Here is a 25,031-nt window from a genome sequence, read left to right as displayed (position 1 = left end):
TCTGAGACAATGCGGCAATAAGTCTTGTCAACTTTGGTGCTGGTTAATGAAAATCTTTACACAAAACAGTAAATACGTTGTGTTTTGTTTTATTTTTCAACATTTTTTTTATAGATTAATGTATTTGTTTTGATGATTGTTTCACTTTGTTCCAATCAATGGTATTTCTGAGCTCCTAGACGGATCAAACAGTTCAGCGAGTCCTGTCAGGTCTTTAGTTCCTTTCGGTTCTGGCTTGACACGGATCTTGATCGGGGGAAGATCTTTAATCTTGATTTCGTTCTTGAACAATTCACCAATGTGTTTCTGTGAGATAACAATGGCCATCAATACGCAATGATTTTTGGTGCTTCAATATTGCAAACAAGAGTGAACTAACTGTAGTGTAAAAGTTGCGTAAAAGGTGACTATTTCATCTGTGGATGATTTAACCCTTGTGTGTGATCATTCAAATAAAAGCTACTGAGCAGTACACTTCCACGTGGTACTGTTTATTTTGCTGTACAAGGTGATTCTACTGAGCTTTAAAATCTGTGGACGAAACCTTTGTACGTGACCATTCAAATCAAAACTATTGATTAGTACTTTCACGTGGTCATGTGTGTTGTGCTCTACATATTTTAAGTTCGTGAATCTCCCAACTGGCCTAACCAGTGAAAGCAATGTGTTCACCCCTACACTTCCAGATACCAATTTTCTAATCTGCTCTTTTTTTCCCTTTTCGTGAAACTGTCTGCCTTCAAAACAAGAAGCCTCAAAAGCCTGCAAAATACAGTCTGACATCAGTAGTAGGCTATGGCTGACCAAATTAAGATGGAACCAGTGTGATCGAGTTGTCATCGCACTAGTTTCGCACTAAACTTAAAAGGGCTACGTCACGGTATTTTAGGTTATTCTATCTATTTTTGTTAATTAAGAGCTCTAAACATCAAATTTGCAGAGCAATAGTCTTTTATTGGCAAAATCACGGCTACATAACAAACAAGGATGATTTTCGAGCATTGTAAATGACACTTTCATACAAATTGAGACAAACTTGAAAAATGTCCGGTCGACGTTTTTCAAGTTTACCCGAACGCAATCCGTTTTAATCTTCGCAAATTTTGCCCATCCAAGCCCCTTCTTGACCTTTCTGAGTTTCTTTTGAGTTCTTCTAAAGTTTTAAACCGTTATTGTGATATTTCAGTTAATTCTATGAAGACCTGGTCAGTGCCGAAAGTGCTACTACAGTCGAAGCTGTTTAACGGACTCTCTCGTAAGCACCGGCTTTACTTAATTATGGACGCCTAGACAAAACCTCGTTTGAACTCCCATCATACAAACTATGTATTTACACATTCCATTAATATAACCGGCTTAAAGCTTAAATTTACTGTAAAATAGGAAGTTAGTGTGTCTTTCTCACTAAATAAATAAATAAAAGGAACTTGCCTTTTGACGCTCTTCCAGTAAATATATTATTCCCACGATATAAGACACAGCCAGGTTGTTTCCGTTAACCCCCTAACAACCGTGATAATTTAGATTTTCATGTTTGGCAATACTGTGTAGCAGGGGCTTATCCGGTCGATGGCGAGCCATCAGAGTGACTTTCATCTCTGTCAGACAATTCCTCCAGATCTGCAACGATAAATTACAGTCTTGTGTCGCAATATTGTGTGTATCCGCGCGATTTTATGACTTCGCGAGTGGGGGCGTTTTTGTTCGGATGCTACAAATCATCTGACTGCGCGGACCCCACGCGCCTTACGATCTCCGTCCCCGATTAATTGGGGCTCCTGCTAAAGTCAAAATACCTGAGCGACATTATATTAGGCATGAGTGCCTTCTTAATTTGTCGTGTTTGTATAAATTTACTCGACTGCAGAAAGTTTAAGTTTATCCCGGCAAAGTGCTAAGACCACTTTTCTGTTTGTTTACAATCCTTTGAAATTACGATACAAAAACAACAGTTTGCTAATTTAAACGAACCAATAACCTTGTCAAACTTCACCGACCCTCAGTAAATGCCGATACAAGTATTAGTTTAAGTAAATCAACAAAGAATTGAAAAACAGATAAGATTGTGTGACAATTTCTTCCTGTCGATGTCATGAGACCAAAGCAACTATTACTCTGAATCGACTCAATTTTCACGAGAAATCTTTCTGTTTGGTATTTTTTAATGAGCATTTGGCATTGTAAACCTACCTTGAACGAAGAATGCATTTTGAGGCTCTCTTTACAACAATAAGCTTCAACATTTATGAGAAGGTTTCCTATCTCGTGGAACAATCGAATTTAAATACTGAGACGTCAGTGACTGACGTTTGGTCAGTTTTACTTGGACCGCGAGGAAGGGACAGTTTTAAGACCAGTTTTAAAGACTACAAAACAGAAAATAACCCCGTAACGAGTACAGCGGAGTTCAAATTGGCAAACGTTTGTAATGGCGAATCGAGGCTGAATGTGATATGATTCATTTTGTCAAACTGGTTAGTCATATTGTCAATAAACCTCATTAAGCCAACAAACTTCGAGGATGAAATCAAATAGAATAGAAGAACCACAATTGGGCGCTGGGGGTCAGCGAGAAAATTTTCGTGTTCTGTTTACAAAACGTCTATGTTCATGGTATGTACTCAGTGCTAAGTTTTAGTCCATTAGTCGTTAAGTGTTCGAATTCAGCTTGGTTTGAAGATCGAAGGTTTAACGAAAACTGAATATGTACTTGTCGCTTAAGGCTTGGGTTTGTGCGGTCGCCTTGATAGAGGTCCTTTTTATGTTCACCGTCATGGGAGCATCTAGTGACTCATGCGAGACGGTAATCAAATCTTTTGATAAAAGACTCAAGAACGTTGAAGCCGATGTCAAAGCTATCGCTCGTGCCCTGAATGTCGGTAATCCGCCGCCAGGTATAAATATGGCTTTGTAACGCTGTTTGATCGCCTTCTTTTTATTGACGTCTCAGTGGCTCGCTTAACTGTTTAACTAAATTGTAATTTTTCCGCACACAGGTTCATCTTTTACCTCGTGCAGAGACATTTACATTTACGGGAAACACAATTAAGTAAAATTGTATCCGTCATCAGCATTGGAGTTTATGTTTTCTTTATCCGCTCTTAAGAAGCTGCCAGGATGTAAAAAATGAGTCAGAGAACGGAAGGAGAGAAATAGGCTTTTCATATAATCCGTTGATTCCTTTTTCAATCAGATCGAAGTAGAAGGTAGAGATGTAAAAAAAAAAAAAAAAAAAAAAAAAACGAATCCGCGTATCAGTGACTGCTTTCTGCCTTTTTTCTAGCCATTCATCGGGAACGGAACATTGAAAGTTTTATTCGGTCTAAAATGCGCTGCTGCATATGCCGCTGGCACCAAGTTAAGCCTTTAGACGCCCTGGCAGTTCCGCTCAACTGAGCAAAAGTTTCTTGCGAAGTTCAGTATTACTGTGCTTTAATTTAATAATATTTTGCTTTTAACTTCTCAAGGGATAGGTAACTTTCGCTCCGACCTGAAATGCAATTTATTACAAAAAATACTTTTTTGTCTGAGTTATTTTATTTCGAATCATTCATCAGCTCGCCAGGAAACAAGGCTTACTTGCTGCAGACCAACAATGGAAAGATTCCTGTGTATTGTCACATGACCAGCTACGGTATTGGCGCATGCGGGGGTGGAGGATGGACACTGGTTATGAAAACGGATGGCAATAAGGTATAATAAGATGACGAAAGCAAAGAATGTGATGTTTGAACCGTCCATTTTACCCCACTCGGTGTTTGACGAATTTGAAGGATGTTTCCTCTAACTAGATTACGACATTTGTAAATATTCGGTTAAAGTTAACGAAGTTGAAAAAAATAGCTGATTTTTTATTCCTTTTCTTTCATCTATAGCGAACCTTCCACTACAATTCCCAACTCTGGAGCAACAAAAATGAGTTTAACCGCCATGGAGGGAAGACCGGGTTTGACTTACAAGAGACCAAGTTACCGACCTACTGGAGCACACCCTTCTCCAAGATTTGTCTTGGAATGAAGATCGGCCAACAGATCAACTTCATTGTCATCAACAAGCAGGCAAACTCTCTGTACTCACTGATCGCTGATGAAAAATATCGCGCTACCTCACTGGGTCGTAACACGTGGAAGAAGCTGATTGGTTCACATTCTTCCTTGCAGCGCAACTGTAACAAGGAAGGGTTCAATGCTGTGAGTACTTCTACTTCACATTCTAAAGCAAGGATTGGTATCGTTAGTAACGACCAAAATGAGTGTAACAGCTGTGATTCCAGAATCGGGTTTGGTACTGGAGGGTATCCTGATGACTCCAACACGTGTGGAAACAACGCACGGCACTCAACAGATAATGGAGAAAAACACATCAAAGCCATGGGTTATATCTTGGTGCAGTGATAAGAACTGTCTCCATGCCTCTTGAATCCACTTTATGCAAAAATGATCTCCTATCAAAAGTGCTCTGAGTGAACTGATTAACCAAACAACTGTTGTAGTTTGATTTTCAGAAGATAAACAGTGTTGTAAAGCATATATGGTGATGGGAATAAATAATGTTTGTGACTAATATAATGTTGATGAGTTTTAAAGGAGTAGTTCAATCTAAAGTGGCCATTTTTTTCATAACGCCTCTCGAAAGTTTATACAAAGATATGTAACTCATTTCAGCTTCCAACGTCGCTAAACCCCTACGAAATCTTTCTCTAAAGTAGCCCAAAACTCGAGAACTGGACGCCGCCATCTTGGAGCTGGTAATGTATGCGTGACGTCAAAAAGCTCAGCCTGGAGTTTGTCGGGAAAATTTAAATACTCGAAACTCCTTGTTTCTTTGTAGTGACATTTGTTTGTCAGAATGCCTGTTTGTGCAGCTCCATTTTGCGCAAACAGGGCCCCAAGAAATACAAAAAGAGGTATTCCTTTTCACAGTCTTTCAATATTTTAAAAAAAGAACAATTGCTCAAAATTAAAGCGAACACAAATATTTGTGTGTTCCGAAAACAATATGGAAGACTGCTTCGAAGTAGATCACAAATACAGTCTCCATAATTTAGAGGCCCTGACGAAAGATATTGATAATCGCTGCCTGGACCGGCTCGATTTTTTTTGAAACACTATCTGATCATTGAGAATGTTGTTGCAACTATCTAAAAGTTTATACGGTTTTCGAGAAATTCGGAATATGAGTTTTGCTTCATTGCTGAGCGAGCGCAGCGAGCGGCGCAGCAGTTCATAATCAAAATTTATGAGTAATGTACGCGAAATCAAGATTTAGTCGGCGTTGTAGCCTCGCTTTCAGCATTCTATTATCATGCATTTTGACAATTTCAGTTGTACAGCTAGACTTGACGTATTCTCACAAAAATTTGATAAGTTTTACTGCCCTGCGGATGGCTCGGATGGAAACGGATTGCAACTTGAAAATGTAAGGCTAACGTTTTCAAGTTGTCTGAGTTGTTGCCACTCGTCATCAAAAAATCGATATCTTAAGCCGTTGGTTGATTTCTATCCGCAAATTAAAGTTATATCTATCTTTAGATGTTCAAAGATAATGGTTTTTTATGGGTTTAGCTGCCTACCACTAATTTCAGAACAGTTTAGACCAAAAATCTGCAAAATCCCCGTGATATAGCTCCTTTAACCTCGCCCCCACTAGTATGCTGCCCAAGGCTAGAAACTGGAGAGCCAAAATGGCAGGAAATGGCTTATAATTAATTGCACCAAACCATTGACTCCTGTTCCAGTAGTTCAGCTAAGAGCATCGCGAAAACAGCGAGTGAAAAAAAGAGGCAAAAACGAGGAATCGAGGAATGTTCACAAGAAATATAGAGTGTCCGAGCGATTAACACGGGTGACCCATGAACGGACAGGGAAAATAGAAAGCGCAATTTAATGCTTATCGCACGTGTGACGTCAGTTGTGATCTTAACATTGTAAAGCACAAATAACCCGCAAAACCATTTCAAATATCATACCACGATATTTTAGCTCACACCAGCGCCAAACACGGTTCAAAGCCTTGATTTGGACATAAAGAGGAAACAGTAAGCGTTGGATGATGCACGCGCTGTACAATTTTTATTAGTATATACACACTCAGTGATCTTGGTGTTTCAAGCAATCTGATTGGTTCGCTATCTCGGGCTAATGAGCATTATTCACTCCCTACGGAGTGAATAATGCTTGATCCAAACTGAAACAAAATGGCCGGCGTAAACTCGCGTTTCGCCGGCGTTTCTGAATCGCAAATACTAAGAATACAAGAAGATGCTGAACCAGAAAAGACAAAAAAAGGCTAAGAAATTTGGCCTGATGGTTTTCAAAGTAAGAGAAGACTTCATATTTCGCAATTTGCAGCACAATGTCCACACAACTCGAGTACTAAAACGATAAACAATTGCTTACCGTGAAGTCTCTCTTCGCCCGGCATCGACAGAAATGAATACCGCAGATTTATCGGCAGCAACATCAAGTGTTATTCAACCAAGATCCTCCACAAATATTCAGGAAAAAGTCTTTGTGCAAGAAAACATCCAGTTTTCACCACAGTTCTGCAGAAGCTTATAATCCAAACTTTCAGGTGGATCCTTCGCCAACTGCTCTTTCAATTTTCAATTCAAGTGAACTTCAAAAGCTTTGATTCAACGGTCAAAATGTTTTGCAAGCAGGTTTTTGATCAGATTGCAGGTTTGTGGTGTTAAAGGACCATTTTGCTAGATTGTGACGAGGATTTTATCAAAGATTAACTAGATTTGCCATGTTTGAAGATTCTGTAAACTGTTTCGCGCATGTCGGTTAGTGCCGCTTATATGTACGTTTTCCACGCATGAATTGAGAGGTCAATTAAATCGACTTTAAATGGTTTCCTTCTGAAAACTTTGAGATCGCTTGTTGTTGAGATCACTTCGTGTGTATATACTAAAACAATTATTCTTTGAAATCTCGGTGAATAGCGGCAGAATATTCACCTCGATTTCAAAGAATAATTGTTAAGTAGTAAAAATATACACTGAGCTATCTATAGTAGTAGAGTAGTATATGGCTATACTACACGCTTATCTAGTAAAGACATATACATTTCGCCGATAAAAAGTTAAAAATAAAACGTAAAACTCTGATGATAATCGAAAAGATCGAAAACGTTTAGTATCAATTTTAACAGCTTTTACCTTAAGTTTTATTTTTAGTAAAGATATGTTAATTCAATATTCAAGATTTCTGGACCGAAACAAAGTTGATCAAAGGTGTCGCGATTATTATTTTTTTAGTTGCTGTGTCGCTTCATGCATGTCCTGTGTTGCCAAAATCTTTCACTTATTACAAGTCTTGCAGCACCAGGAAGCATTAATAAGACTAAAAATCACTCGCAGTTATTAATTTTAATAACGGTTTACAAAGTATTTCAAACCAAGTTCCATTAATTTCAACCTAATTGTGATTTCTGAACCCCACTATTCAATTGACTAGACACAAACAAATGTAATGTATTCATGCTGCGCGAATATTCCTTTTCAACAATGATTAAAGAAAAAATTATTCACAAATCGTACACGCGTTAATTCACTTCAATATATTTGCCGGAAAACCGGCGTTATATGTTGTGATTTCAGTATGTCGTCATTTTTTTTATAAATTTACTTCTCGAGAGCAGTTGTTAGCAGACACTATGTTGAGTTAACAGTAAATGTGGAAGCGGTTGATTGGTCGACGAGGCTGCAAGCAAGAAAATATTCGCGTATTGCTGAGTGACAATAACATCTTGTAAACAGGAAAGCAAAATCATTGAAGACAGTAAACCACACAATTCAGCCGGTTTAGACGCACAAAGTTTTAACTCGAGTTCTAAAAATGCGCTTGTTTTTTGCAGTTTGTTTTACTATGAACTTGCTCGTTCTAATCGCCGTTCGTGGCGCGAAAACTTCCTCGCTGGTCAAGGGCAACCAAACTCCATCCGGCCCCGCTAAAAACTACGCCGACAACATGATGGTCTGTAACTTGATTCAGGATTCGCATGTCAACAAAGCAATTAAGACGCTGGAAATGAAACTGGAAAAACTTACTGAGCTGGTCAACAAGACTTTAACTTCGCAACCGAAACCACCAGGTAATTGTATGAACTCGCAAAATTTTTTCGGGCATGTTGATTGTCTTTTGAGCCCATGTAGTTAGCGTGCTTTCAAACTCGCATCTAAAAGAAGTTAAATTATCTTTTATCACAGAAGCCCCCGTCTCGTCTTGCAAGGAACAGTACGACAAAGATAAGTAAGTTCTAATATATAGTTCAAATAATTCCTTTTAATACATGTTTCTCTAAGTATAGTCTTTCTATGCTTCACTAATTAGTTTAGAAAAAAAATCGCGGTTCTCGCTATTTTTTGGAAAATTGTGAAATTTTGTCACCAAAAAAGCCGTACATTATTTTTATAAAGAAAACCAAATTCTCCAAATTTGCGAAGATTTTTAAAGTGTCGAAAAATTAGGTTGTCGCGAAAATTTCGTGAAATAAGGAATTATGGACCTAAAAAAAGTATACGAAAAAAATTCTACCAGTTGATTAACACTGCATAAAAACAGTTGCTTGGTTCAGTTCACAACTAAATCAAATTTTAGCAGCAAATTTTTTTGAGGGTTTGTGTTTTTCACTTGCACTATCAATTTTTCAGCGAGAAAACGAGAAGACAGGGTAATTAATTAAATGGCCAAGAATTGGCAAAGGTGTCGCAACTTAAAATGAACGGAGAAACGATCGAGTTTTCTTACTGATCATGATGATGTAGAAGTTCGATTTTGGGGGGTTTTCTTGCTGTTTAGACATTCTTTAATAACATCACTGGCAAGTTTGCATTTTTAAGAAAACTGACCCCCTTTCTCTCCCCCCAACAGGTCGTCAAAAAGTCAAGTGTTTACGCTGATGTTTGGTTCACAAAAGATTCCTGTTTACTGTCACATGGGAAACTTGGGATGTGGAGATGGAGGATGGACGCTGGCCATGAAGATAAACGGCAACAAAGTACAAACCTTTCCCCAGCACTGTTAAGCCAGTAGAACATTTTATCGGAATAAAAACTAATTTTTCCCTTTCTTTAATTCTTAGAAAACATTTCATTATGATTCTCAATTATGGAGCAACAACAATACCTATAACCTTGCAGGAGGCACGACTGGGTTTGACTCACAAGAGACCAAGTTACCGACCTACTGGAACACACCCTTCACCAAGATTTGTCTTGGAATGAAGATCGGCCAACAGATCAACTTCATTGTCATCAACAAGCAGGCCAACTCTCTGTACTCACTGATCGCTGATGCACAATACCGCAACACCTCACTGGGTCGTGACACGTGGAAGACGCTGATTGGTTCACAGGCCTCTATGCAGACCAACTGTAACAAAGAAGGGTTCAATGCCATGTGTACCGTTAATAGAGCTTCTAAAGCAAGGATCGGTTTCCTTGGCAACAACGAAAACGATTGCCACACCTGTGATTCCAGAATCGGTTTTGGTACAGGAGGATATAATGATGACTCCAACACGTGTGGAAACCAAGCAACGCACTCACCAGATAATGGCAACAAACACATCAAAGCCATGGGTTATATCTTGGTGCAGTGATAAGACCTGTCTCCATGCCTTTTGTATCCATTTTAAGCAAAAATAATCTCCCGTCAAAAGGGCTATGAAGTTAAATGATTAACCCAACAACTGTTCTAGTTAGATTTTGAGGGAAAAAACAGTGTTGTAAAACAAATAAAGCGTGATGATGGGAATAAATAATGTTTGTTACTAATGGTTTTGCGTTTTAATTGCACACTACATCACAAGCGCAATGTCCAAGACTCTTAAAATTCGTTTGGCAGCACTCAGAAGTATTCAGATCCAGCCCCTGAATTAACAGTTTAAGTCGTACTTCAGTTTTTTTTTAATATGACGGTTATTTACCTCGACATCGAAGGAATATTACAATTGCTGATGCGATATATGTTGATGACTCCTTAGTCTCAATCTATCCAGTCCCTCCCCCCCTCCCCCTCCCCCCCCCCCCCAAAAAAAAAAAAATACCAGAGTTGGAGAGACAATCCACTGAGACAAGTATTCCTCAAAAGCAGAAGACGATAGAAAAAACTGCCCCGGAAAATTGCCCGAGATATTCTAGTGAGAGAAGATTATTCATAAGTCTCTACATGGGACAGTTTTTTCCACAGTTTTTAAGCTGAATTCATTTGTCAAATGACAACCAAAAGGGATAAGTTTTCTGTCTTTGAAACAGTTTGAAAATGAAACTTACGTTTAGAAATGACTTCTTTTTGGTTAGCGTATTTTCTAGGAAAGTCTCAGTCAGCTGCGAAACACAAGAAACAAATGAATTTTCAACAAAAACTTAACTTTCAATGTTGCTGAAATATAGCGAAAGAAGACAAAACGAGAGAATTTCGACGCGAGTCACATGCCGACACACTACGCGATTCGAAATTTATGGTATTTGTTTCTTAAGCGAGTAGCTTGTGCTAACTACAAGTAACTTGGCTGGATTGGGATTGAATTTCTTAAACATTCAATCTCAAAAAGAGAAAAACATCGCATAGCCAGGTATACTGAATGACTAATTTATTCTCTAGCGAAATGATACCTTGATACATCTAAAATAACCTGAAAAAAACCTGAGTAAATATCCCAAAACTAGTGAAGCATAAAAATGCGCTTCTTTCTGGAAAGATAGAAGCAAGAAAAGAGAAAGCAAAAGAAAACTACGAGGACAAGCAGACAATTTGAAGTCGGGGAAACAAAGGAAATGAAGACCTTCAACTTCCTCTTTCAACTGTTTTCTTTTGATTTTGTTCACCTTTTTTTTTTGCTTGTCCCAAGCTTCTCATGTGATTTTGAAAGCAACCGGAACAAAAACCTCAACAAAACAGTAAGACTTTTGTGTTTTTTTTTTCGCAAACAATTTGTTTTAAGGATTGTGATTCTGTGAAATAACAGTGGACATCAAAAGTTAACATGGCCTATTGTGGTGAAAAAGACTTAAATCAAAGCTATAAGCCAGTATTTTACTGTTTATTTTACTGCGTGTAATATATCAAACACTCGAGACTGCATTTATTCCGATCTCCAAATTCAGTGACGGCATTCGAGATGTTTGGACACTTACACTTAGTGTTGAACCTATCCTATGAATCGAAACAAAAACTTTTTAGTTGTTAAGTAGATGCCGGGAAAATTAAAGACACCAAAGGCTATCCTAATTATGATTCCCATTGCTATAACTCGGTGATATATTACTCTATAATTCATTAAGTTAAAACAGATGCCTATCATACTTTTCACAGTTAAAATACTTTTAGTCAATCTCAATCGTATTTTTTTATTTTTTATTTTTGGAAGAAGTTGGGGAGGGGTGTTTTCGCCCAACGCCCTTACGTTAACTGTGGACTGTTTTGCAGTCTGTGAAGAGCCACTGTACATGAATGGCAACTCATATCAACTGACTACTGTGGGGGTCGATGTTTGAGGAGTTATTACACGGACAGGCACGTAATGAAAAAAACTACAAGCATCGCTAAAAACATCAAATATACAGCTGGTATGTCCAAATTATTTTCGGAATACTTCTTCGCCGTTGCGTATTCAAAAAAAATAAGTTGAATTTTTTTGTAGGATGTAAGGAGGACCACTGGGTAACAAATTTCATTCAACGAAACTTGTATTAACTGATAGATATTCGCACCAAAACTCTTACTAATCTCAGGTTTTTAATTTTCTTTATTTTTGCCGCAGTTTAATAGCTATGACATAGCAAAAATATCGAGGGTCCAACACAACTGTTTTGAATGTAAAGCGTATGGAAGACTACAGTGTTTCTAGAAGCTTACTGTGCGCTTTTTGCTAAAGAATTGATATCAGTTGTTGATCAGTTATCAGTTAATGCCGCCATATTGCTATCAAATATGATATTACTGTAGTTATTAGTTAAAAATAGCAACACTTAGCGCAAAATGTTTATAGTGGAATTAAAACTAAACTTGAAAAATGTTGATTGGATGTGGCTTAGTGCAAGCCAGAAAATATAACAGGAAGCACAATCATACACTCGCTCACTCACAGGAATCTGTAAACCAAAACAGGATTCAGTGGAGACGCACAAAATCGGTTTTACCACGAATGATCAAAATGCGTTTGTTATTCGCAGTTTGTTTGAGCGCACCCTTTCTCGCACTGATAGTCAATGGCACCCAAACACCAAACGGTACTACTAAAGACTGCGACGCAATGACGATTTGTAAGACGCTGGAAAAGAAACTGGAAGACCTTATTGCGCTGGTCAACAAAACCTCCCCTCCCACTCCACAACCAACACCACCAGGTAAACTGTGACAATGCTTTTGACTGATTTTCAATGAAGTTGTTCTGTTGTGGCCTTTCAGTTTAACGTAAGATTTTAATACTGCAGGTCCTGTCTCATCTTGCAAGGAACAGTATGACAAACATAAGTAAGTTCACAGTTAAAATTTCTTTTAATACACCTTCCAACTGCAGTCACGTTACACCGATACAGTCAATAGTTTGAGAAACGTGTAGGATGCTAGAGCGGCGAGGGGCGCCTGTATGAGCTGCACTGATATTGCATCGGAAATTAACGACTTCAACCCAAGGGTACAGAAAGTAATCATCAGCTAACCAATTGCGGTAAAATACTCGATTAAACTAAAAGTACAGAATAACCTGCAAATTGTTTCAGATTTTATTGGTCTTTTAATGCTAAGATAAGAGAAAACACGGTGTAGTGAGACTTTTGAGTAACAATTCCCACTCTCTCCTTCTCTTCTGACAGCTCTTTAAAGAGTCAAGTGTTTACGCTAATGTTTGGTTCACAAAAGATTCCTGTTTACTGTCACATGGGAAACTTTGGATGTGGAGATGGAGGATGGACGCTGGCCATGAAGATTGACGGCACAAAGGTACAAATCTATCCCGAACGGTTACAGTATCTCTTGCGGTTAAATCATTGGTTTTGTGGATAACTTCACGGTAAACAAATTTGTCTTTTTTAAATTTTAGAGAACTTTCCATTATGATTCCCATTTTTGGAGCGACAGAAATGCACATAACCTTGCAGGAGGCAAGACCGGGTTTGACTTACAAGAGACCAAGTTACCAACCTACTGGAACACACCCTTCTCCAAGATTTGTCTTCGAATGAAGATCGGCCATCAGATCAACTTCATTGTCATCAACAAGCAGGCCAACTCTCTGTACTCACTGATCGCTGATGGAAGATACCGCGCCACCTCACTGGGTCGTAACACGTGGAAGACGCTGATTGGTTCACGGGCCTCTTTGCAGTACAACTGTAACAAGGAAGGGTTTAATGCTGTGAGTACTTCTACTTCCAGAAGTGACCTAAGTAAAGCAAGGATTGGTATCCTTGGCAACCAAGAAAATGACTGCCACACCTACGATTCCAGAATCGGGTTTGGTACTGGAGGGTATCCTGATGACTCCAACACGTGTGGAAACGAAGCAACGTACTCACCAGATAATGGAGACAAACACATCAAGGCCATGGGATATATCTTGGTTCAGTGATAAGAACTGTCTCCATGCCTTTTTCATCCAGCTCTGAAGTTAACTGATTAACCCAACAACTGTTGTAGTTAGATTTTGAGGAAAAAAGAAGAAGTGATGTAAAACAAATAAAACGTGGTGCTGGGAATAATAAATGTTTACGACTAATGTTATTGTGTTTTAAATTGCACACTGGACATCGGGACAAGCGCGATCTCCGAGACCCTTAAAATTCGTTCGGCAGCACGCAGAAGTATTTACAATCAAACCCCTGTACGAACAGTTCAAGTCAGGCTTATTTCTGGAACTCGATTGCCTGCGATAAAAATACAGCGCTCATTTACCTTGACATCGAAAGAATATTGAGATTGTGGATGAAGACAAATGTTCATTTCTCCCAAGCCACACATTCCAGAAAATGCCAAATAGAGTTGGATAGATAACCCATTGACAGAAGTATTTCTCGAAAGTACAAGATGGTTGAAAGAAACCTAGGAAACTTGTGCAAGATAATCTAGTAAAATAATATTCCCCACTTAGTCTCCAAAACTTCAAACATGACATATTTTTCCACAATTTTTCAGAGAAAACATTTGTGAAATGACAAACTAAAGCGATTTTTTTACTGTCTTTAAAACAGTTTGAAAATAAAAGTTCCATTATAGAGATCACTATTTTTTGGCTAGGGTATAATTTTATGAAGTTTCAGTCAGCCTCGAAACACACGAAACAAATTGTGGCTGAAATATGTCGAAAGTAGAAAAGACGAGAATTTCCATGCGGCGCATGCCGACTGCGCGCGTTTCTTAAGTGAATATTTTGTGCCACCCATCCCTCATACTGGTAGTGGCCAGCTCATGTAGGTTTTAATAATATACGGTTTTGACACTTTAATTAAGTTTCTTCCTTTCTAGGTATTTATCTATCACAAGGATCATTCGCGTACAGAGGCAGCTCCAGTTACGGACACTTTTCTGCTTCCTGAAGATTTCCGCTTACGGGAGCTTGGACTGTACTAACAAAATGCTCTAAAAGGGTAGAGCAGCTTGAAGTGACAGTAATCCCCTGCGCCCGTCCCTTAACGTAAACCCAGTAAAATTATGTAAGGACTCTAAAAATAATGGAAGTGCGGCTTAAATACAAGCTTCTGTGCCAGTTTCTTACCAAAGTAGTAATGCTTATAGTAATGTAAATAAATTATTCTCACGGAATAAGACACAGCCAAGGTGTTTGTGTTGTAACAGCTGTGAAAATTTAGATTTTCGTGTTTGGCGATACTGTGGAGCAAGGGACTATCTCATCGATGGCGAGCCATCAGAATGATTTTCATCACGCGCTTACAGTCTCCGTTCCCGATTAATAGCGAAGCGCGCGAGTGACGTCATAACTCAGACAAGACTCAGACAAACAAACCGGAATAAGGAAGATTTTCCTAGAACACTTTCTAAAACAGCCGGTGTTCCTAAAACAATTTTTTAAAACGAAAACTTTGCCTAGATTCCTTCTATTTCTCTCAGAACACGCTGATGTTTTCTGAGCCTCGTGGGTGGTATCATCATTTGCATTCTATTTTTAGACCTCGCGCGTTTCGCTATTGGACTAATTGTGGCTCCTGCTGAAGTCAAAATACATGAGCGACATTTAGGCACGAGTGCCTTCTTCATTTGTTATGTTTGTAACAATTTATTCCATAACAGGAAATAAGTTTATGCCCGCAAAGCGCATTTGTTTACAATCCTTTGAAGCTACGATACAGGAACAACAGTTTGCTAATTTAAACCAGGCAATTAAAAAAAAACTTTGTCAAACCTTGCCGACCTGCGGTAAATTACGATACAAGTATTAGTTCAAGTAAATCAACAAAGAATTGAAAAGCAGTTAAGATTGTGACCAACATCTTAGTCAGTATCGTCTCAATTTTCACGAGAAATATTTACGTTTGGTGATTTTTCATGTAAATATGGCATTGCAAACCTGTTTCAACAAAAAGTGCGTTTTGGGGCTGGCTTTGCAACAATTAGCTTCAACATTCCTGCGAAGAGTTCCTAATCCGTGAAATAATCGGATCTAAATACTGAGACGAATGACGTTTGATCACTTTCACTTCCGCAGAAAAGGCCGAGACAGTTAGCTTTAAAAACAGTTTTTTAGACTACAAAGCAGAAAATAACCCCAAAATGAGTACAGCGGAGTACGAATTGGTAAACTTTAATAATAGCGAAACAAGGCTGAATGTGCTATGATTTATTTTATGAAAATGGTTAGTCATATTGTCAATGAAACTTCAAAGATGAAATCAAATAGAAAAGAAGAATCACGATTGGGCGCTAGGCGTCAGCGACAAAATTTTCGCGTTCTGTTTACAAAACGTCTGTGTGTTGGTAATGTACCAAGAGATTAGTGTTCAGCTTGGTTTGAAGCTCAAAGGCTTAGTTTCGAGACTTAGTTACAACTGAAGATGTACTCCTCGTTTAAGACTTGGGTTTGCGCGCTCGCCTTGATAGAGGTCCTTTTTATGTTCACCGTCATGGGAGCATCTAATGACAATTGCGAGGCGGTCATCAAATCTTTTGATGCAAGATTAAGGAATGTTGAAGCCGATGTCAAAGCCATTGCTAACGCGCTGAACGGCGGTAATCCGCCAGGTATAAATATAGCCTTGATTACGCTGTTTGATCGCTTTCTTTTTATTGTCGTCAACTAAATTGTAATTTTCTCACACACAGATACAACTTTTACCTCGTGTAGTATAGAGACATTTACCAGAATCACAAGTAAGTAAATGTGGCTGAACACAGTTTTGCGATTTTGGAGTACGTATCTTACATATTGCTCTCACGCCCAAACCATTGCAAATGACGAGCTCAAATTTGGCATTTCACAAGATCAGCTACTGCATTTGAAATTTTTGCGTGTCGCGTAAGACCATGTTGCGTTACTATGGCAACCCAGCTAATTAAAAATCAACCAAAAAAAATGAATTCGGCTCGATTTCAGAAAAATTAGTCATTAGATTTTTTTCATCGATCGTTTGTGTACAACAAACTCGGATAAATTCTGAGATTTTAACACTAAAGTAGTAAAGTTTTAACAGAGAGAATTTTTATTTTTCGCAGGTTTATTTTTTATCGTAATATCCTAGAATATTACCCTATATTTGAGTGACCCTCCGTTTAATAAGATAACAATAATCAGTTACGTTGGCTTTTGTCTTTTTTCTCATCTAGTCAACCTTCCACTACCATTCCCAACTCTGGAGCAACATACATAAGTTTAACCTTGCCGGAGGAAAGACTGGGTTTGACTTCCAAGAGACCAAATTGCCGACCTACTGGAACACATCCTTCTCCAAGATTTGTCTTGGTATGAAGATTGGCCAACAGATGAACTTCATTTTCATCAACAAACAGGCCAACTCTCTGTACTCACTGATCGCTGATGGGCAATACCGCCCCACCTCACTGGGTCGTGACACGTGGAAGACGCTGATTGGTTCACAGGCCTCCTTACAGCGCAACTGTAACAAGGAAGGGTTCAATGTTGTTGGTGCTGATAAGCGCGCCTCCAAAGCAAGAATTGGTATCCTTGGTAACAACGAAAATGACTGCAACACCTGTGATTCCAGAATCGGGTTTGGCACAGGAGGGCTACATGATGACTCCAACACGTGTGGAAACAAGGTTAGGCACGGTGGAGATAATGGAGACAAACACATCAAAGCCATTCTTGGAGCAGTAATAAGAACTGCCTCCATGACTTTTGCATCCATTTTAAGCAAAAATAATCTCCTGTCAAGAAGAGCTCTTAAGTTAAATGATTAACCCAACAACTGTTCTAGTTGGATTTTGAGGAAAAAACAGTGTTGTAAAACAAATAAAACGTGATGACGGGAATAAATAACGTTTGTGACTAATGTTATGGCGTTTAAAATTGCACACTTTACATCGGGACAAGTGCAATACCCAAGACCCTTAAAATTCATTCCACAACACGCAGAAGTATTTAAATCAAACCCCTGAATGACCAGTTCAAGTCGGACCTATTTCTGGAACTCGATAACTTGCGATAAAAATACAGCGCTTATTTACCTTGACATTGAAGGATACTGAAAGTGTTAATAAGTTACACATCCAAAAAATGCCAAATAGAGTTAAAAAGACAGCTCATTGAGAAAAGTACAAGATAGTTTAATAAACCTTGGAAAATTGTCCAAGGTACTTAATTGAAAAATATTTCCCACTAAATCTCCAGAACTTCATACATGACAAGCCTCTCCACTTTTTTCAAAACATTTCAGTTTGTCAATTGACAACCTAAAGAGGATTTTTTTTTAAAAAAAGAGTTTTAACTGAATGAAACTTCCATCTTAGAAATCACTATTTTTTGTTTTGCGTATTTTCTATGAAAGTCTCAGTCAGCTAAGAAAAAAAAAGGTATTTGCATGCCTTGGAAAATGTTATTTCAATGTGGCTGAAGTATAGCGAAAGAAGAAAAGTCTAGCCTGCGTCACAGACAGTCTAAACTGCCGGTATAGTCACGTCCGGCTGCAACGCAGGTTAGAAAAGTCAAGAATTTCCAAGCGAGTCGCATACCGACTGCATTTCTTGAGTGAATAGTTTGTACCAACCATCCCTCATCTTATACTAATACTTATACTTGCTTATACTCCTAGCTTCAGTAACGGACACTTTTCTTCTTCCCGAAGGTTTTCGATTACGGGAGCTTGGACTGTACTAACATACTGAAAATGTTCTAAAAATGGATTACCAGCTTTAAATGTCAGTCATCTTCTGTCGTCCCTTAAACCTATCAAAAATTATTTATTCACATCCAGCAATGACATATTTGAAATGATCGGTCGACTCTAAGAATAATGGATGTGCTGCTTAAATACAAGCTTAAGTTCACTATAAAATAGAAAGCTTATGACAGTCTTTTGTGTCTTCTAACTAAAATACATAGTAAAATTTTTCCTACCTAAGCTATTCCAGTAAATAAATTATTCCCACGAAGTAAGACTTAACCAAGGTGTTTCAGTTGTCAGCGTATCAGCTGTGATAATATAGATTTTCATATTTGGCGACACTGTGCAGCAGGGGTCTATCCGATCGATGCCCGCAAAGCGCGTATTTAATAACCCTTTCACTCCCGAGTTTCCCCCCCCCCCCCCCCCCCCAAACGCGTTTTTAACTGTTAAACTGAATTTTTGGTGCTTTGTTCTGAATTTACCTAAACTTTGCTAGAAAAGCACTTTTTCACACATCAACAATATTTTGATAAAGATTCCATGTAAAAATGTACAATATTTCACTTTGGGTCATGCGCATAAGCCAAAATTTGGGCACCTTGATCAATTACAGTTGTGTTGGCCTGTTTAAGCACCGATTTTACACAAAAAACGGATCGTGTTTTTCTTTGATTAGCTCTGTCAGAATGCAACCGATATTCAAAATGAACAGCTCTGTAGAAAGGTCAATCCTGGCTCTATCAGCTGCTTATCACAAAAATCCACTGAAGTGCAAATTGATGACGTCACGAGTGGTTCAATGACTGCGTCTCCAAATAGTGCTTACCGTATTTTCTCAATTAAACGCCCCCCGGCGTTTATTTCAAACTTGGCTCCGTGGATCCGGCGTTTATTTAAATGGTGCAGTTTATTTGAGTAAAATGTTTATTAAACAAGGGTTTTAATCTTAATTCGTGACATGAATGTATCTTGCCATCATACCTAAAGCATATTACAATTCAAATAAATGCCTAAAAGGCTTACTTCGCTTACTACGAGACAGTCGAGGCATGGAAGCATAACCCTGAGATGCCCGAAATACTCGCGTGAAACCGAGGGAGGAAGGACTTTTGCAGTCACGGCAGCGAAGGAGTGGAATAAGCTCCCTATTAAAATTAGATCTAGTCAGAATGTTAAGCTTTTTAAAAAGAATTACGTGAATTACCTTAAGGAATCATACATAGGTCTCGACCATTTCTCTATTTCTTAAGTTAAACTCTATTTTAGTATTTTGTTTTTAGTCATTTCAATTATCTTTTTTTATGTATAATATAATGAGGGCCACTAGTTTCTCAGTTTTTAACTGTAAAGTGTTTTTACCCTCGTTAAATAAAGTTATTATTATTATTATTATTATTATTATTATTATTATTATTATTATTATTATTATTATTATTATTACTTACCACTCTACCCATGAGACCCGGCGTTTATTCGGGGCCCGGTGTTTAATCGAGAAAATACGGTATGCGTGTTTAGGAGTGAAAGGGTTAAGAAGACATTTCGATAAACAATTTACTTTAAAAATTAGCGAAATAAGGCTACGACGTTTCGAAGTCATCTTAACTCCATCATCAAGTAGAAATAAAGATAACGGTCGAGTTTTAACTTTAAATACAAACAAAGGTGACAGAGTATATATATGTTATTTGCCGGCCAAGGTCGGTCCGTATTGGGAAACACTGTACCCTTGGTCTTGAGCAGGGCCGTGCTCATGACCAAGGGTACAGTTTTTCCCAATACGGACCGACCTTGGCCGGCAAATAACGTTTTTATTTTTTTCCTACTTTTTCCTCCTTTTTTTCCTTGTTTGGAAAAGAAACCGAGACAAATCGTGTCGCAAGATTCAAGGATTGAGGATTCCGGACCGCTGAGATGCTTGAGAAAAAAAAATAAGTAAGAATATTTAAAATTAAAACAGATCTAAAAAATTGCCAAAACCGCTTAACCGAAAATCCCAACGCCCCACCTCCATAAACGCCTATATCTGTGAAATTTTGGTTATGTCGTAATTATGTTGTTTATCCCAAAGGAAATAACATTTATCCTCTGTTATTTTCTTTTACGTATTAGTTACCTGCCATTATATATACAAGGACGTTGATTCAAGCAAAAAATCAGATTCAAGTTGATTGTAAGTCTCCTTCAAAGCTGGATAACCTTCTGGCGTTGGTTAAAAATATCTCAATGCCATCGCCAACGCCAACACCACCAGGTAAACTCGGGCAATCCTTGCTATTCGACTAAATTTCAATGGAGTTTTGTTCAGGAGCGATTCTTCACTTACATTTAACCACGAGTCTCTAACCATGTTTTAACCTGAGCTTTATTTTCTTTACAGCCGTTCCTGCCTCTTCTTGTAAGAAACTGTATGCCAAACACAAGTAAGCTCACAGCAAAATGTTTTCATCACATTTCTATCGCAAACGTTGCATTGATTTGCTCGAGAAGCGTGTAGAAAATAGGACCGCAAACAGGCTCCTGTAATATCCTGCACTGATCTTTCGACAGAGAGCAGACAGGAAATTTGGCTGCAAAATAAAAATGTAGTTGCTTAAAAAGGGCGAAGCGATGGATTTTTGGTATTGACGCCGTTTTTTGTTCTTGAGTAAGGTACATAATTCCCACTGGCATCTTTCAGCGTCTTTAACCAAGGTGTACAGGTATGAATCTGAAATGTTGCGGCTACAATGCTGGTCTCTCGGAGAAAACATTTTGTTTAAATATTAACTGAATACTCCATTCTGTCCTTCGTTAAACAGGTCATCAAAACTGTTCACCCTGATGTTTGGTTCACAAAAGATTCCTGTTTACTGTCACATGAGAAACTTTGGATGTGGAGATGGAGGATGGACGCTGCCATGAAGATTGATGGTACAAAGGTACAAATCTATCCCGAACGGTTAAATGAGTGTGGACATTTCGTCAGAATGAAAACTAAACTTTCCCTTTTAAATTTCAGAGAACTTTTCACTTCGATTCCCATTTCTGGAGCGACAGAAATGTCTATAACATTGCAGGAGGCAAGACTGGGTTTGACTTACAAGAGACCAAGTTACCGAGCTACTCGAACACAACCTTCTCCAAGATTTGTCTTGGTATGAAGATCAGCCAACAGATCAACTTCATTGTCATCAACAAGCAGGCCAACTCTCTGTACTCACTGATCGCTGATGGGCAATACCGCGCCACCTCACTGGGTCGTAACACGTGGAAGACACTGATTGGTTCACAGTCCTCCTTGCAGCGCAACTATTCTAAAGCAAGGATCGGTTTCCTTGGTAACGATGGCAGTGGCTGCTCCCACTGTGATTCCAGAATCGGGTTTGGTACAGGAGGGCTATATGATGACTCCAACACGTGTGGAAACGAGGCATGCTGTTCACCAGATAATGGAGACAAACACATCAAAGCCATGGGTTATATCTTGGAGCAGTGATAAGAACTGTCTCCATGCCTTTAGCAACCATTTTATGCAAAATAATCTCCTGTCAAAAGAGCTCTGAAGTTAACTGATAAACCCAACAACTGTTGTAGTTAGGGTTTAAAAAAGACGGCGATGTAAAACAAATAAAACGTGGTTATGGGAATAAAAAAGATTTCGGACTAATGTTATTGTATTTTAAATTGCACATTGCACATCGGGACATGCGCAATCTCCGAGACCCTTAAAATTCGTTCCGCAGCACGCAGAAGTATGTAGTTCAAGCTCCGGATCATGAATGAACAGGAAAAGTATTCCTCGAAAGTACAAGATTGTTGCAAAAACATAGAAAAATTGCACAAGATACACTAGTGAAAGAATATTCCTCGTTAAATATCCAGAACTTCATAGGTGACAAGTTTTTTCCACAGTTTTCAGAAAAGACATTTGTATTTCCAACTACCTGAAAGGCATTAAAAAGGTTTAGACAATTTCAATGTTGGCTGAAATATAGCGAAAGAAATAAAGGCGAGAATTTCCATGCGAGTCTCATTCCGACAAACTACGCGATTTGACTTTAGAGACGGATGTAAACATTTACGGTAGTTGCGTTTCTTAATTGAATTTCTTAAACATTCAAACTCGCAATTGGAAAAGAGCGTAGCTACTTATATAATAATCTATTATGGCTCATTTCTTCTCTAGAAAAAAAAATAACCGAGATTCATCCAAAATTCCAGTGGACAAGATTGGGCATAAAAACAATCTGGGTAAAAAAACAAGTATAGAACTGAAGTACACTGGTTCCCGGGAGTATCTAAGCAAGAAAAGAGAGAGCAAAGAAAACGCTAAGAATAAGCAAAACAACTTGCGACTTCGGCGGGAGTGGTGGTGGGGGTGGAGGGGATCCGCATTTCCCTAACGAGCTGACGTTTGCAGTCTGTGAAGATTGAGCGACTGTATATGGATGACAAACCTGACTACCGTGGGGGTAAATGTTAGAGGAGTTATTGCACCGGCAGCAAGCGATAAATACCTACAAGCATGTCAGTCAAGCCAACTTGAAGAAAGGCTTAGTATGTCCCATGACGTATTTCATTAATAAAATTGTGAAAATAATATTCCTGAACATGGTTTACAATATAGTCGCGTGCCTCAGACTGACCTGAAAACCTAGGTTGACTAACATAACAAACAGTTTTGACTGCTGAAACACAATATATTATTTCCGCTGGATTAAAAGATACCATCGATGCAAAAACGAAGCTCGAAGAATTTGTTTGTATTCTCCAATGGGTCAATTGTTAATCTATGGTAGTTTCACTATTCAGTAAGAACATCACTGTATTATTTTGTCAAAAAAACTCTACTGTCAGTTCTGAAGTATTGTAAGCTTATTGTATGAGCATAAAATTGAAAAAAAATTAAAGTATACAGGTGGCAAGTTCGAATTACTATTATTACTAACTTGGCGCGGACTAGCTGCGCCTCGTGTTTTAAACTTGATAAAACACTGCTGCTCATTTTTTTAAACATTACATAAACTCGTTGGAAATCTGTATTTAATTATTTATGTTGTATTAATTTAACAAAAACAAATATTTAAAATCTCTAAGCCAAATACTTACACATGGGTCTCACAATTGTTTTGAATGCGGAGTTTTTAATTCCTGTGTCTATTGTAAGGATTGTTAACTCGCTAAATACAGTGGAGTACAGATTTCGGCTCAAGGATGTGTTGACGAACACTCACCATGACCAATTTGATAAGATTGGGGGTGATAAAGTTTTTCAAAACGGTAGGAATGAACGTTTTTTCGTTTGTCTCACGATAGAATCGCTTTGAGATGTTGATCGCGACGTTTCGACTGCAATACTGCTAGTCTTCATCAGGCGATAAGGTCGATTGTTTACGCGTCGCTATTTATGCACGTTGGTTCGCTGTGATTGGTGCAATTCGATCCTCGTTATTATTCCGACTAACAGATGATGTTCCCTCAGAGGTCCGCTTTGTAGTTGAACAGCTGTTATGCTTTCTGATGCATACTAACACCTACCATGATAAAAGGAAGACACCAATCGAAACGGGTCGACCCCATATCAACTCCTTAATAAAGACCCCACGGATCGACTCGGCCGTAAACTCACTGAGAGGCTTCTTAGCTAAAAACGAAGTGTACATCTATCAGGAGCTATCAACAACAAGATCAGGCCAAAGCACAAACAGCCACCTAGGATCTACGGTCAGCCTAAGATACACAAACCAAATGTACCACTGAGACCTGTTGTATCGTGTATAAACACCTTTGCTTATGATTAGTCGGCTCATTTAGCTGACATCCTGTCCCCACTGACAGGCAAATCAGAGTACGCAGCTACCAACTCTACTCATTTCGTGAATACCAACAACCATGAAAGAATACAAGAAAAGAAAATCATGGTATCATTTGACGTAGAATCTTTATTTACGAACGTGCCATCGAAGATGCCGTAAAGGCCGCACTTCGCAAACTAGAAAACGATCCCGGTCTTGCCGACCTTTCAAACTTTGTTTTACGATCCACGTATTTCCAGAACAATGGATCAATTTACGAACAAAAGGACGGAGCCGCTAAGGGAGCCCTGTCTCCGCGGTTATAGCCAACATCTTCATGGAAGGTTTTGAGGAGCGTGCGATAGAAAGTGCGATCTACAAACCTAAGATCTGAAAGCGATATGTAGATGACACCTTCACTATATTAGATCGAGACCAAGTCGACGGCTTTTTGCAACATCTTTTAAGATAACCAACAGCCCACTATTCGTTTTACCATGGAAACCGTCAAACCGAGAAAGATAACAGCATTCCCTTTCTCGATACGTCAGTTATAAGGGACTCAAACGGCCTTCTTACTACCAGTGTATATAGAAATCTTGGTTTTCATGTTACGTCATAACATTCTGAAATCAAAATTCACTGGGCCTGCTAAATTTTCGTTGTCATAAGGCGTAAGATAAACTAAAAATATATATTTTTGCAAATTTCCAGATCGATAGTGTCATTCGTTTTTAAAACAGAGCATTTTGAATATTTGAGTTCTCCGTCGTATGTGACATCAAGCTGAGTGCCGTGACAAAGCTGTTTTGTTTGAATAAAGGCCTTTCCTTTCCATTTTGAGCAGATTGAACACTTCAGAAATAATAAGTGGTGTTTATGTGAAAGTGTACTAGCTCTTAAGACTCTCTTAAGCCAAGGATAGCCGCTGTTGTAAACAGAATTGAGTT

The 25,031-nt window shown here is 38.5% G+C and overlaps 3 protein-coding genes across 7 annotated transcripts; all 3 read left to right on the top strand.

Annotated features, from left to right (window-relative positions):
* The first annotated feature begins 2,668 nt into the window (after positions 1 to 2,668).
* On the top strand, positions 2,669 to 21,891 carry LOC144636469 (putative skeletal organic matrix protein 5). Of its 2 annotated transcripts, none has more exons than XM_078495683.1 (4): positions 2,669 to 2,894; positions 2,997 to 3,044; positions 3,557 to 3,693; positions 21,306 to 21,891. In XM_078495683.1, the coding sequence occupies exons 1-4, from the start codon at positions 2,705 to 2,707 to the stop codon at positions 21,780 to 21,782; spliced, it is 852 nt and encodes a 283-aa protein (XP_078351809.1). In that variant the 5' UTR covers positions 2,669 to 2,704; the 3' UTR covers positions 21,783 to 21,891. The 2 variants fall into 2 exon arrangements, with proteins under 2 accessions (XP_078351809.1, XP_078351808.1); XM_078495682.1 differs by lacking the exon at positions 21,306 to 21,891 and adding an exon at positions 3,876 to 4,552.
* LOC144636454 (putative skeletal organic matrix protein 5) lies at positions 7,706 to 13,717 on the top strand. Of its 4 annotated transcripts, none has more exons than XR_013567513.1 (5): positions 7,706 to 8,097; positions 8,216 to 8,255; positions 8,877 to 9,003; positions 9,088 to 9,729; positions 13,670 to 13,717. XR_013567513.1 is itself a non-coding variant. In XM_078495665.1 (4 exons), exons 1-4 carry the CDS (start codon positions 7,842 to 7,844, stop codon positions 9,604 to 9,606), a joined length of 945 nt encoding a protein of 314 aa, XP_078351791.1. In that variant the 5' UTR covers positions 7,706 to 7,841; the 3' UTR covers positions 9,607 to 9,783. The 4 variants fall into 4 exon arrangements, 1 of the variants encoding a protein (XP_078351791.1); XR_013567511.1 differs by having other exon boundaries at positions 8,213 to 8,255; XR_013567512.1 differs by having other exon boundaries at positions 8,213 to 8,255; positions 9,088 to 9,727; positions 13,667 to 13,711.
* On the top strand, positions 12,082 to 13,604 carry LOC144636467 (putative skeletal organic matrix protein 5). Its single transcript, XM_078495680.1, has 4 exons — positions 12,082 to 12,355; positions 12,443 to 12,482; positions 12,824 to 12,950; positions 13,051 to 13,604. Exons 1-4 carry the CDS (start codon positions 12,154 to 12,156, stop codon positions 13,576 to 13,578), a joined length of 897 nt encoding a protein of 298 aa, XP_078351806.1. The 5' UTR covers positions 12,082 to 12,153; the 3' UTR covers positions 13,579 to 13,604.
* Positions 21,892 to 25,031: the final 3,140 nt, after the last annotated feature.

This window comes from Oculina patagonica, chromosome 13 (genome assembly GCF_052425735.1).
Source record: "Oculina patagonica isolate OP01 chromosome 13, crgOcupat, whole genome shotgun sequence".
In the NCBI taxonomy this organism is placed as follows: Eukaryota; Metazoa; Cnidaria; class Anthozoa; order Scleractinia; family Oculinidae; genus Oculina; species Oculina patagonica.
This window is presented reverse-complemented; position numbering and strand designations above follow the sequence as displayed.

What these genes read in the sequence shown, in the direction of transcription:
- LOC144636469 (XM_078495682.1), top strand. Translation starts at nt 2,705, where the DNA reads ATGTACTTGTCGCTTAAGGCTTGGGTTTGTGCGGTCGCCTTGATAGAG. An exon ending in TGTCGGTAATCCGCCGCCAG is followed by an intron (nt 2,895 to 2,996) that starts GTATAAATATGG and finishes TTCCGCACACAG; the next exon opens with GTTCATCTTTTACCTCGTGC. An exon ending in TGAAAACGGATGGCAATAAG is followed by an intron (nt 3,694 to 3,875) that starts GTATAATAAGAT and finishes TTTCATCTATAG; the next exon opens with CGAACCTTCCACTACAATTC.
- LOC144636454 (XM_078495665.1), top strand. Translation starts at nt 7,842, where the DNA reads ATGCGCTTGTTTTTTGCAGTTTGTTTTACTATGAACTTGCTCGTTCTA. An exon ending in TTCGCAACCGAAACCACCAG is followed by an intron (nt 8,098 to 8,212) that starts GTAATTGTATGA and finishes CTTTTATCACAG; the next exon opens with AAGCCCCCGTCTCGTCTTGC. An exon ending in GAACAGTACGACAAAGATAA is followed by an intron (nt 8,256 to 8,876) that starts GTAAGTTCTAAT and finishes TCCCCCCAACAG; the next exon opens with GTCGTCAAAAAGTCAAGTGT.
- LOC144636467 (XM_078495680.1), top strand. Translation starts at nt 12,154, where the DNA reads ATGATCAAAATGCGTTTGTTATTCGCAGTTTGTTTGAGCGCACCCTTT. An exon ending in TCCACAACCAACACCACCAG is followed by an intron (nt 12,356 to 12,442) that starts GTAAACTGTGAC and finishes TTAATACTGCAG; the next exon opens with GTCCTGTCTCATCTTGCAAG. An exon ending in GAACAGTATGACAAACATAA is followed by an intron (nt 12,483 to 12,823) that starts GTAAGTTCACAG and finishes CTCTTCTGACAG; the next exon opens with CTCTTTAAAGAGTCAAGTGT.